Source organism: Taurulus bubalis (assembly GCF_910589615.1).
Source record: "Taurulus bubalis genome assembly, chromosome: 19".
In the NCBI taxonomy this organism is placed as follows: domain Eukaryota; kingdom Metazoa; phylum Chordata; class Actinopteri; order Perciformes; family Cottidae; genus Taurulus; species Taurulus bubalis.
This window is the reverse complement of record NC_136607.1, coordinates 12437975-12451208: the sequence shown is the minus strand read 5'-3', so window position 1 is coordinate 12451208 and position 13234 is coordinate 12437975. Positions and strand designations below refer to the sequence as shown.

Sequence of the window (13234 nt, the reverse complement as noted above, 5' to 3'; positions counted from 1 at the left end):
TCAAACTGAGGCGTAGGTGTTGCCCGTGGCGCTGCAGTGGCGGATGGTGGGAGTAGCGGCAGAAGGGGTTAGGATGTGTTCAGTGTGGTCCTGCAGGGGCTGGGGCAGCGAGTGGAGGACACCGGGCTGGACGACGCCCACTACAGGGTGGGACCCGTCCTCTAGGGCCCCGACCTGGATCACCTGGATCACCTCGTGCTCCGACTTTTCTCGCTTTGCGAGAGGTTCCCCCGTCTCCTCAATGTCGTCGTCTAAGTCGCTGTCCATCCCACTGGTTTCATCTAGACGGGAGGAAGCATCACATGTGTAAAACACTGGAAGTTTTTCCCCAAATACTGGTTGAGTTCTCACATTGTTGCTCTTTGAGCTCACCGTAGACCAGAAACACTTAGAACACGTTCATCACTCTTGGCCACTTTAATTACGTTCATCATCTGGTGCAATATATAATACATTTAAATACTTTTCACATACTTGTTTTTATTCCATCTGTATATTTAATATTGGTATTGTATTCTTCTTTACTGTTTTTATTACTGTTTATTTATACTTGACTATGTGTCTCTTGTGTGCACTGCTGCTGTAATCCTGCAATTTCCCACTGTGGGACTAATACAGGATTATTTTATTTTATCCATTGAGCCACATACCTTTATCCATGTTAGAGAGGGACAGCGTGTTGAGGCTGTCGAACTGAAAACAGAGACAGACATCAGAATTAGTGAGGGACATGCATTCATAGTTTGAATGTGTTTCGAATCTAATAGAGATACCACATTGTAAATTAGATAAAACATCTGTCCTGCGGTGATTTTATGAACAGATGAAAAATGACCTTGATTATGTGAGGTTATTTCACCTCTGATAAATATAGTGTATCCGTCATATATTGTAGTGTATCACGGTGGCACTGTAAAATACTGTGACGATGAGATGCTACAGTTATACCTCCCCCATGATACCAATGGGCGTCTCTCCAGTAGCTTGAGCCACACGATGCTCCACAAGGTAAAACATGTACTCGTCGTACAGCAGGCGAATCAGGTGGAAGGAACCAAAGCTGGCAGCACTGCGAAGGGTCAGGTCCCTGATCACCATAGAACTGCAGAGATAAAAAAAAATACAATGTGAGCGTTACGCCTGCACCACTCTCCGGGGGTGTCTTAGTATGGCCGCGTTTGATTTTCCACAGACCTGTAGAAGGACCACTTGAGCAGGAACTGCCGAGCTGCCCTGGGGAAGCTGGGCCGGTGCTCGTAAGGCTTGAGCACCTGAGTGACCACATTCTCCAGCCAAGCTGCCCACTGCTCCAGAGAGCTTTGCTGCTGTAGCGTGGCCTTGAAGTCCTGCTCCAAGTGCTGAACAACTCCCTCCTCACACTGGCACACCCATGACGCCTGCTCCTATACAGCAGCACAAAGAAAGAACTGGATGTTCACACTTGTACAGTGACAGTAAAAAAGAAAAAGAAAAATAACTCTACTCTTTTGACGGAGTGGATTATAGAGAAGGAATGGCATAGTGCACATTACAAAAGCACCAAGACTGAACATCCAAACACAAAGAGCTGTTCTGACCTGCACGTTGGCAAAGTCAACACGGTTGAGGTCGCTCAGCATCTGGTTAATCTGTGATGTGTTTTGCAAAACAGCACGTGCCGCCTGAGCCAGGTGGTTCAGAGATGTGTATCTGCGCAGTGTTTGCGCAAAGGCACTAACAGCGGCAATCTGTGAAAAGAGCACAGATAAAAAAAAAAAGCCCAGGTGTTACCTCCATACCTCTTAAAACTGATGAACAATTTGACTCGTGTCGTATACATTATATAAACAGTGACTTATAAATGTAGCATTTGGGTAACTCTGTTTGAATACTGCAAGTGTACCTTGGTCTGGATCATTCTCTGTGGAATGGCATTCATGGCATTATTGAGCCAACCTTCCAGGCTTTTGGCAAAGTTGCGAATGGCTTGAGTCAAGGCACCTGAAAGACAACAACAACAACAGTGAGTTTAGGATTGGGCGGTTAACAAGCATGAACACAGCAAACAAGCAAGCAAGCATGAGAGGTATCTTTGACTGTGGCTCACTGGGAATGGGTCTCAGGACATCAGGGATGAGGATCTCCACAAGGGCCTGGTACATTAGATGGTCACAGGTACTCATCCATTTGAGCACAGTCTCGTTTCTGCACAGTTCCAATAGCTGTGAATGGGGCAGCCGTGCTTCAATCTCACTTAAACTGCTGAGGAATTAACAAATCAGACTTCAGATCATCCTAAAATAAACTAGGTTTGCTAATATTTCTTGCTGGCAAAACACTGATAGATTTTCAACATTGTAAATTAAGCGCTTGGCCTCACCTGTTTTCTGTTAGAGTGTCACCCTCTACAGAGTCAGGGGGAGAATAACGCCAGAATGTCTGCCACAACTTCTCAATTAGACTGAACTGGAGGTTGACAACCACATCCAGGATAGCCTGAAACAAAAGCAGAGCATAAACCCCACAAATTAATAGTTTTCACTGAAACAGCATTCCAAAAACAAGAAGATTTTATTTATTTTTTAAACTGTCAAAAGCGAAGTCTGCACATCAACCCCAAACATGTGGGGAAATTGTTTTTTGGGGTAATTTTGGTGAATCGAGTCTTTAACCATGAGAAGAAGGCAGACAGCTCTGTCAGATCATAAGTCGTTGGTCATAACCTGATTCCTACTTTTCGAGATAGGAGAGATTTGTTTGAAAACTTCACAAGATGAAGAGTGCATTCTGCTCCAAAATGACAGTAGCTGGCATTTAGAAATCTCTGTCAATATAAACACACATGACCTTTCCCAAAGTTTAAACATGTGTTGTTTTTCTCAATTTGTAAAACTTTAGTTCAGTATGTTCAGTCTTACCTCCCTTTTCTCATTAAAGATAGCTTAAATAAGATTAAACTCGGAAATTGCTGGAATAATAGATATTGGCATATTAAGGCACATATACGAGAAAAGAAAGGGGAAAACGTGGACTAGTCAAATTGATGATGTTTCATCAACGCATCCTGCGATATTGAAAGGGATTTCCGAGCTTTCTTTGAGCACTGAAGAGGGACCCGGCCCACTGTGAAGTACACTCATGTGCCAAAGGGAGCTGTGGCGACATTGAAGTGAATATGAAAAGCCCTTTATCTAACCTCACAGTGCTCTCTGTAAAGGGACTGGAGAGCTTTCACATCCTCTGGGCTGATGTTCTCTGTATTGCTCGGTCCCAGGTCCAGCTCTACAAAGTCAGGGAGTGCCCGCGACGCATCTGTTGGCGAGATAAAAATGTAATTGGAATAATCTGCGCAACAAAATATTCAGTTTATTTGAGGCGTTTTTCTTTTTACAGACGTTCACATTAAGAGAAAAGTAGCTGACCAAGGAACTGCTGGTGGTGTTGACTCTGTGCAATGACTGTCTGCTCTTCAGCACCAGGAAGGGGCTGGCTTCCACCTGAGTAATTCTCCCCAGCACAGCCATCAAACTTCTGCACCGGCTTGAACCTGCAATAACACCAGTATCTATAAAAAAACAGCGACTTATTTCCCAACAAATGCTGCATGTCTGTATGCATGCCTAGTTGCATATGTACCTCTGTTTCTGCTGAACAGGTTGCTGTCTGAGTGCCATATACTGCATGTCTTCTTGGAGTCTATTGAGAGGCGAGTCTGGTTTCACACGTATACCATAGTAATGATATTTGGAGTTCCCTCTGCAAGTCAAAACCAAAACCAAAACACACATTGACGGATTCTCAAAGTGACGTGTGCAGAAATGTTCACATGGATGGGAGAGAGGGACAGAAGAGGCTTTTAGAATATCAGGGTGTCAGTTAATGACAAAAGTAAGAAGAGCCACGCAAGCATACAGCCATTAGATGAAAATCCTGAGTTGCCAAACAAGAGAACTTTTCCTTAGGTCAGAAAAAGAAAATCAAAAAAAAGAAGCTAACCTTGTCCCTAGACGCCTTGTACGGAGTCCCATGAAGATGGAGCGGATAAGTTTACCAAAAGAGGCTGCATTTACAGGGTCCAGTTTCTGCTCCTGGCAGTGGCGCAGGTAATGATTGTAGAGGGTGGATCGTGGTAGACTTACGCCCTCTGCTGTCTCATAATTGTCCAACAGCCACTGGAGCTACAAGGGAAAACATGCTTTTTCTTTTTAAAACCAAAGAGATTCCAACACAGGTCCATGCAAACTGTCTGGAAAGACCTCAGACTAGCAGTCTGTTTTAATGTTGCAGCACCACAACTCTGTAAAAAGCATTCTATAGCAGCCAGTGAATTAAAAACAAATAGGAACAATTAAAAGCAACAAAAACAGCAAGTCAAACTCAAATGTGTACAGAGTGGAGAGAGGCAGGAGTCGAGCAGAAGTCAAAGTAAGGGGAGGGCAAGCATTCGTAGAAAAGCAACTTACATGGCTGTTGAGCAGCGAGCTTCTCTGACTGGATAAACCCTCAGATTTTTGGAGAGTCTCAATCGCCATTTCAATCTGATAAACCACGAAGCACAGGACAACAAAATGTAAGAGGGGGGGAAATAAAAACAAAAAAGCAAGAAAAATAAAAGCGCTGGTGTAGACACGTGAGTATCCACTGGCAAACAGAAAGAGAATCTAGAAAGGATCACAAGACAAGCGCCACTAAACCCAAGCACAGCAGGACTACCTGTCATTTAAAGAAAGTCTTAGCCTAGTTGAGAAGTGGGGACAGAGGCGCACTTCAATTGAGGATAGCTGGCAGACGCACAACCCTTACAGATTCCACCAGCACAGATCCACTTATAACAACCATCATGTGCAGAGAAAATGATAGTCTCCATTATAAAAACAAAAGACTAAGGCAGTGTGCCAAGAGGATTTAGCAACACCTGCGCGTCGATCACAAGGGTTATACTGAAAAGCTTCATGTGAAGAAGTCTAATTGGGCACCGGCGTTTTAACAAACAGCCTACTGCCGAAAATAAAAAACACAGTAACATAGGTTAACAAGGAGGCCCATTTATATTGTCGCATCACTTGGACTAGACAACGATGAGCTGGTATTTTTGCTGCAGCAGTTAAACGCCCTTGCACACAGTTTGATTAAACACAAATAAAAAACGTTTCTCCTTTGCGTAGCCATTATTGGGTGTTCTAAACTCTGCCATGACTGATATGCTCATAATGTAATGTCAGTCGCCAAGCATCATTGGTACATTACTGCCAGAAAGCATCATTATGGTGGACTAAATGAAAAAAAACTAATAGGGCGTTTAGATTATAGCAAAAAAGCAAAGCACGTGTGCTGCATGCAGCACTTTGTCCAATGCAGGACCCATAAGGAGGGAATGACCTCCTTAATACACCTGTCTCAGGTTTTAGCCCATCCTTCCTGCTCCACCAAAGAGTGGGACAGACTGATGAAATCAGAAATGGAAATAAAGCCCTTGACCATTAAATATGAAAGGTTACAATGTGAACATTGCTGGCAGTGGTAAGTTCACAGCAGAGAGACAGCCTACGCAGCACATTGCATACTTCAGCAAAGGATCATGGCCAGAGATAAAACACACCAGACACAAGTCATAGAGGAGGTGCACACACAAGCTGCTTCTCTATAATGTGACATAATATCTGTACTATTGGTACATACTGACATTTTGAAAACATGACACAAATATTGAGTTAATATTGAAATATGGAACTCTGCTTAAGAGACTGGGTCCTATATTTTGGATCAAACTAGTGCATCGATCAATAAAGTATGACAGAAACAGAGCATTTCGGGGAGTCTGAGCAAAGTAACGGCTAAGACCCAATTAGTGGGTGATGTTAACTCACAGTAGCTGGGGAGGCTCGTGCCGTCTGGCTGACAGGGTGGGGTGCAACGTTGTCCATGATGTAAGCCCCAGGACTGGTGCTGATTACCTGACCCCCTGCCAGATTCATGCTCATTCCTCCACTGCCCCCTCCTCCATTGTTAGTCATGCCATGAGATGTCACCACAGTGGACACTTGTGATGAGCTGCTCTGCGTGTCAAAGTAGTTCCCTCCACTGTTCTGGCTATACAGCTGCGGCTCCGAGTACGAGTAGGTTCTTCTGTTCAGAAGAGAGGTTAGCAGTCAGTCATTGGGCCCAAAACAAGACGGAGACACAACATCAAAAACAATTAAGAGTTATAATTTCAAATGAAGTTGTTACTTTCTCTTAGAAGTGTTTTATTGTGTTTATTTTCTTCAGACACCTTTTGATGTGGTAGTTACAACAATATTGTTTGTGCAGGTAAAGTCACATACTGTCAAGCAACCACTGACCAATCCAAAATGTAACATAACATTTTCTATTTATTCATTTCCATGGGTTTGTTTGTGATTTGGGTGTACCTTTTAATTTTCACATATTATGTTGACATAAGCCTGGTACTCAGGCCATCTGTCCAGCTGTTTGCTGTTGTTTGATTTTGTATTTTTTACTTAGTCACTTAGTCTAGCTTACGAGGGTTTTCTGTCAGTAGCTGAGGTCACACAGTATGTGTGTTTATGTCTCCACGTGTGTGAGTCTCTGTGTTATCACAGTAGGACAAACACAGCGTGGGCAATTTAGTCAAGGGTCTATGTAACCCCCATTCATCAGACCTAGGGGACCCTGCTGTAGCATCAGCACTTAAAACACAGGCCTACTTCTGGTCATGTTCAGGTGACTGAACTGAACAACTGACCCTCATACAAGTCAAAGAAGACAAAAACAAACAATGCACTCCCACCAACATCATCTGCTTGTGACATGAATGGTGGTTTGAGGAGACTCAAGAGGAGAAAGAACAGGCTGCAGAGACTTAGCGCTAATATTTATAGAGTGGTGAAGCGGGTAACAGACTGACTCACATGTTGCCATTCGTGTAGACGCCACTGTTTTCCTCCACATACTGCACCTGTGCTGGGTAAACATGCTGAACCTGTTGAACAGTCTGGGCCTGGCAAGACAAATTGCAAATTAATTATTTAATTGACCAAAGGTCCATATTGCACTGTCAAAATACAGACATGCACACACAGATGCACATAGAGCATGCACACACGCAGGAACATTCAGACACGGACACACCCACACAGACAGACTGGATGTACCTGTTGCTGGACAGGCACCTGCTGGCTGGAGCCGGTAGGCTGGACAGGCACGGTGGTCTGAAGAGGGACTGTGGAGGTGGAGTCAGCGCCTGCCTCAGGGGTCTGCATGGCGCCTGCACAAGACAGAGAAAACTCAGTGTTACTGTTGATAAATAATAGGTCACAATCACACCCTCAACCTACCGGTTAAACTGGCAAAGCAACTTTATAACTCACGATAATCTTAATGCATCGTTGAGACAGGGCTCGCATGGGTCAACAAACATGGATGACTCCCTTAAACAGAGTAGATTTACAAATGTGGGGCTTTAACAGACAGCAAAATTACAATAAAATATAAGCTATTAAATTAGTCTCACAATGTTGTTAGCCCAGGACATAAAATGCCCCTAGAAATAAAATAAATATGACAGATTTCCTTAAATCAAGGCTACTAAAGCTGCTCAAGAGCAAATCAACCCTCACACCTGTTTCTGCCTTGTAGTACTTAATGTACTGAGAGCCTCATGCATCAGTGACACATGGTCTTGTCTCCATGTTCGCAGCCATAAAGCCAGTTAATATTTAACAAACTCCAAATAGATGATGCTTCTCGTTGCACAGTCAGTTCCCAATTTTACAGGTTTAGCGTTACTTAGGATTGGAAGTCCAGGATCAGAAAGAGAAGGTATGAGGAACAACTGGAAAGTTATCTCATATTGTAAAGTATCTTTACCAGATAGTTTCATTACTATTCATGAAAAGAGCTATGTGGCTGTATTATGCATCAGAGATTTAAGACCTTGTCGACTTACTAAGCAAGGCTAAAATGAGCTATTCTGAAAAGATAAGGAAAACAGTGTGAAGACACACTGGTGATGAACCTGTGTTTGAGTTAATAATAGTATGGCTGGCTACCCATTCCTTCCAGGAGAAGGCCACCTCATCCTCCCCATCACAGTTTCCAGAAACAAGCCTCTCTTGGTTAATTAAGCCGGGTCTCCCTACAGCTTTGAATCTCACCAGGGACCACCTGCCCCTCACCTTCAATATAATACTGGCCTTTTTCTTGGGGAGAAGTGTTTCACTTTATCTGCATTGGGGTGACCAACCTCAAAGTTGGACTACACAGCTGAGTCATTTGTTCCTGAGAGTGTGAGGAGTGGTAAGGCAGCAGGAAAGTCTGTATTTTCTTTAAATATACAGGGGCATTGAGATTCATTAACGCAAAGCCATCTGCTTCCAGCATGACTATTTTCAACACCTTAGGGAGGGGGATGTGAGTATATACTATCACTGTCAGACATGTCAGCGGGCTGTTGCTAGACAGGCTGCAGTCTGGTTCTTGGAAAAATATCCTACTATCCCGTTCAAATATTTATATTCTGTGATTTAGACAAGACATTGTAAATTATGACATAAGCACAGCAAAAAGTGACACACCTATATATACTACCACGACACACAGGGAACTCCTTTACCCTGAAGTGTGAAAGCCGTTGGATGCAGGCCACGCAAAATGATGAAGAAAAGTCAAACTGCAAAGTTAAACTGCAGCCTTCAGCTTACTGAAACCAAATGCTAAAAAAGGACTGGTGAAGAGAGGACAATCTAGACGTACACTCCAAAGTGCAGTTTGAAAGCTAAAGCACATGGCCCCAACTGAGCCCACCAAAATCGAGGGAAAGAGCCCCTGCATCACAACACACTCTTGTTGCCTCGCCCCAACCCCCTCCACAAACACACGCACACATATACACACACTACCACACCTCCTGCCTCACCATTCAGGCACTCCCTTGTGGCCCACTTAAATGCTGTGCTCCACTGAGCAAGTGCAAGCCCTACAAAGACACACAGGAACAAAAGCCACCAAGGAGGGCAACATTTTGCCCTGCGTTTTCGCCCCTCAATTCCTCTTGCTAACATTACAAGCAACAACTAAGGAAAAGTGCAAGGTTCACAGTCGCCGCTACCAGAATATACACAGAGCTATATTTGCCTCTCTAATGATCATGTGTGATAAAAGGTGGAGTCTGGTGGACCAAGTAAAGAAATAGGAGCTGGTTAGCAAGGTTGAGAAGTACACCATTCGCAAAACCTCTCCCTCTCACACACACACACACACACACACACACACACGCACACACACATACATACAGTATATGCAACCCCAGGCATGGCAGGAGCGTGATCAGGTGCTAATACAGTGGGAAAACAGGTGGAGGGAGAGGTGATTGGGAACAGAAGGAGGAGGGAGGTATGCAAAGTGCTGTGTTTGCTTAGGAGTTGAGTTTTAAGATTACATAGAAAACCGGATGCGACTTATGTTACGGACTGCGCTGATGTTGATTTTGATGTATAAAACATTGCATTTATATATGGGACACTGTCAGTTGTGACAATAACAAACTGATAGTTAATGTCCATGTGTATAATCTGTTTTTATTTCATGACAGGAACACGGGAAATGTCAACATTTCTGAAAGCATCATGACATAGGTTACAAAGAGAGTCTAAATGTACTCTGTTATTGCCATATGTGGGGTTAGGAAGGATAAAAACAAGGGCCTTCAAGTCTCCTCTTTCATCAACAATATACATTATTGCGGACAGGCTGGGGAAAATAACAAACCAAACATGCTGTATTCTGCTAAGCCATGAAAATGGATGACTGAATAATTGAATTAATCAGACCCTCTTTAAGTGATTGGAAATGTAACAGGATCCAGGCAGCAGGTGGCATGGTACTATTTCTGCGCTGCCGGATTACAGGTAAGTGGTAATATGATATGATAACTAGCAGTTCCCAACATCCTGTCTTCTGTGTGTTGGGAGAGGTGTCTGTGCATGACCTATTTTGGGTTGTATGTGCCAACAGATCAATATATTAACATTATTTTCAGGCTTTACCTGCGAGTAAGCAAAACAAATATAATTGTGCGTTTTGTATTTTGATCTAATTGGTTTGAAGTGCTCTGGCTCTGTCAGCGAGTAGTACTGCGATTCATTGCTCACAGGAATCATACAATTGAAAAATAAAAAAAATAAAAATTCTAATCAATTTACTGTATTAATTCTCTGCGTATGGCGGACACATACGGACAAGCCTAGGTGGCCAGGAGTCCCATCACTACCAGAGGTGCACCTGTCCTCTCCTCTGACACACCCAGCTCTACCCTAACGGGAATCACAGGTCGCAGCTGCACAGGAGACCCAATGGACCCCGAAATAATTGTGATGCAACGTTAAGAAACCTAGCTTGTACTCATATGAACCAACCTTAATATGCACGTTTACTATTCTATTGTAGGCAAAAAAAAGCATATCGTTTTGAAACAGATGTTTAACCAATTTGAAAAAAGGAGCCTCAACTCAATCTGACATTATTAAGATGAACTAACGACCTGGAGCTCCCTGGACAGTCACTCCTTCTGTCCCCCTTTTCATTATAGCGCACCCAGAGAAAAACATGCACACACGTAACACAATAAAATAAAAAAATGTAATAGTTGAACTGTCCATTAATAATTATACATGTTTTGCAGAAGGGGTGGATACCTATTGACGTTATCAGCCCTGTGCAGAATAACGAAACGATTCTGAGAAGAAGAAAAAAAACGGGGAGGGGGGGTGTAGTAACATTGAGGTATTTTAATGTTAAATCGGGTGCAGGTGTTTTTTCTCAAAGCTGACCCCCGCTAAAAACAAACAAACTTCGCCTTGTGTTACCAAGACAGCTCATCACAGCCTCCCGATGCCACAAAGAGGGCAGATGGAGAGCTAGCGGAGCTATCCTGCTCCCTAAGACAAAAGGGAAAGTAATGGCTTAGCTATTGTCAATAGCAGTTAGTGTATGGAAAGCTAGCTCACTGCACTTTCCACTGCTGATCGACGTTATCGATTGTGCATGACCAACGAGATATGAACCATCCGACGCACACACACACTTACAATATCCACGTAACATTAGCCAAGAACGGCACAGGCATCGTAAAGGGGCAACGCTGGCGTTAGCAACCTAGCAACAACAGACACCTGCTCCTGCTCCAGCTGACCAGCTAGCATCAGTGGCTAGCCCCAGACCTATGCTACCACCCAGCATGCTGAAGTTTAAGCACACAAGTTACGCGGAAACCCGCTTTCTCCCACACCGCCTGACGTGTCGGACAGTTTTAGATGCAAGGCACCCCTCGAGAGGACGTAGCTAGCGACCAGGACCCCTCACAGCTGTGGGCATCTACAGGCAACGTTAGCAAGCAGGCTACCACGTCACAAAGAAACACCCTCGCTAGCAAACTACCCCGGCTATCCGCCGAGCCCTTCATTCAGCTGCAGACAAAACACTCACCACAGCATCAATATCTCCTTCGCACAATTATCCCTTCAAGCGATAAAAAGGCCGATTTCAAACTGGGGGGGAAAAATAGTAAAAAAAAAAAAAAATAGTATTCAAACCTGAGCTGTGGACTGGTTGATGAAGATGAGGATGGTGGAGGAGGTGGTAATGATGGAGCGAGAGGTTGTTGTTGGTGGGTTACAGTCGCCAGGACTACGGTGACTATGGCGCTGCCTCACTGGGCAACAGTTGCTATAAAACTCACCGGGAGCGCGCAACCTCAGCAGGCAGGTGGGAGGAGATTAAAGCGTTAAAGCGACTTCATAGTCTCGCGGAAATAAAATCACACCCAAATATACATACATTTAATATGCATATATGTGTTGGAGTATATTGGGACTATCGAGGCTGTCAAATAAACCCGAGCGAATATGCGTTTAGTCCGATTTAATTGGAGACGTTTAATAAATCAAGAATGAAAACAAACATGTGATAAGATGTTGAATAAAAAAAGAAAAGAATACGACGACTGGAAGCATATTCTTTAAAAAAGTTAATACAATCTGAATTGACTTTAGTTTTTCATTAGCGGATGAACCTACGTGTTATAAAGACCTAACCCTGAACCAGGACCCACATTATGTTGTTGTATAATTGGGAATTTCTTTATTTCCATACGGTCATAATTAAGCTACCTACGACACACAGATGATAATTATGATTGTGCTTCTTTTTTAAGGTGATTTCATTTTCTCATGTAATGATATAATCAATGCCTGTATTGGGAGATTCCGAGGATGCCAAGTGTATACGTTTTGGCCAGGGCAAGGAATCGTTACAGTATTAATATGTCTGTCATTTGCACACTGGCCTAGAGGTTACAGGTCTGCCATCAAGGCCTGCCACAAAGAGCAACATGTGTTCCTAAAGCTGCTGCAACAAGCCACTCGTGTCTTTGTCTCAGTGTCAGTAACATCTGGGAGTAGCCTTTTTATTTGTCTCTCTCTAGTGTAATAAAGAATGCAGTTTACCACGGAGATATTTTGACATTCACTTTTTAATTTCACAAAATGTAATACAAACAAAAATATGGTCTCTCTGTATAAGACACTTTTGTTGTTGGATAAAAAGGAGCAAATAGTTTAGAAAATGATGATCGATACCACCTAGTGGTTGCCTTTTAGTTGAACAGAAAAGGGATGTACTAACACGTGATCTCTTTCGCCCTGGCCAGATGAACCATAAATGGAAAGGCAAAGACGAGTTTGTCAACATAGCCTCGACGTGAAAGAAACATAAGAAACCTAAATAGCTTGATTTATTTTGTTACATTTGCTTTTTGGGGAAATTATTTACTTTACTTGATTTACTTTTCAGTTTGGTTTGAGTTTGCTTTCAATAATTAATAAACATCAGTGACAAACAAACCAAGAGCCCACGAGTCCATCAAATGATCAAATGTGAGTGAAACAAATAACTCCATGTTAAGCCTTGAATTATCTGTACTGTGTCTTTACCGTTTCTACTAGATCTTAACAAGCCACTTCACCACTGAGCCTCTCCCCACCACTGTTTTAATAACATAAGTAGACCATAATCCATTTGCATTTGTTCTGACAAATAAATAAATTTCTTATTTGTCTAAACATTTCTTATTCCTCAGATTTGAGAACTGAACAAAAAGCGTAAGGTTTTTGGCCAAATGGAAGCCAGATTTATTTGTTTCCCTGCCTCGTGTAGGAGCATATAGTCAAGGGCTTGAAGAGAAATGTGGGTAAAACAA

At 43.0% G+C, this 13234-nt stretch overlaps 1 protein-coding gene across 1 annotated transcript; it reads right to left on the bottom strand.

Annotated features, from left to right (window-relative positions):
- Positions 1 to 7241, bottom strand: rfx3 (regulatory factor X, 3 (influences HLA class II expression); the record flags this gene model as incomplete). The annotated part of the gene is made up of 16 exons (XM_079235553.1): positions 1 to 281; positions 651 to 693; positions 949 to 1102; positions 1195 to 1403; positions 1578 to 1727; positions 1883 to 1980; positions 2087 to 2241; positions 2360 to 2475; positions 3176 to 3291; positions 3402 to 3526; positions 3616 to 3735; positions 3976 to 4157; positions 4443 to 4517; positions 5847 to 6105; positions 6891 to 6979; positions 7134 to 7241. The coding sequence occupies 16 exons, from the start codon at positions 7239 to 7241 to the stop codon at positions 1 to 3; spliced, it is 2280 nt and encodes a 759-aa protein (XP_079091679.1).
- Positions 7242 to 13234: the final 5993 nt, after the last annotated feature.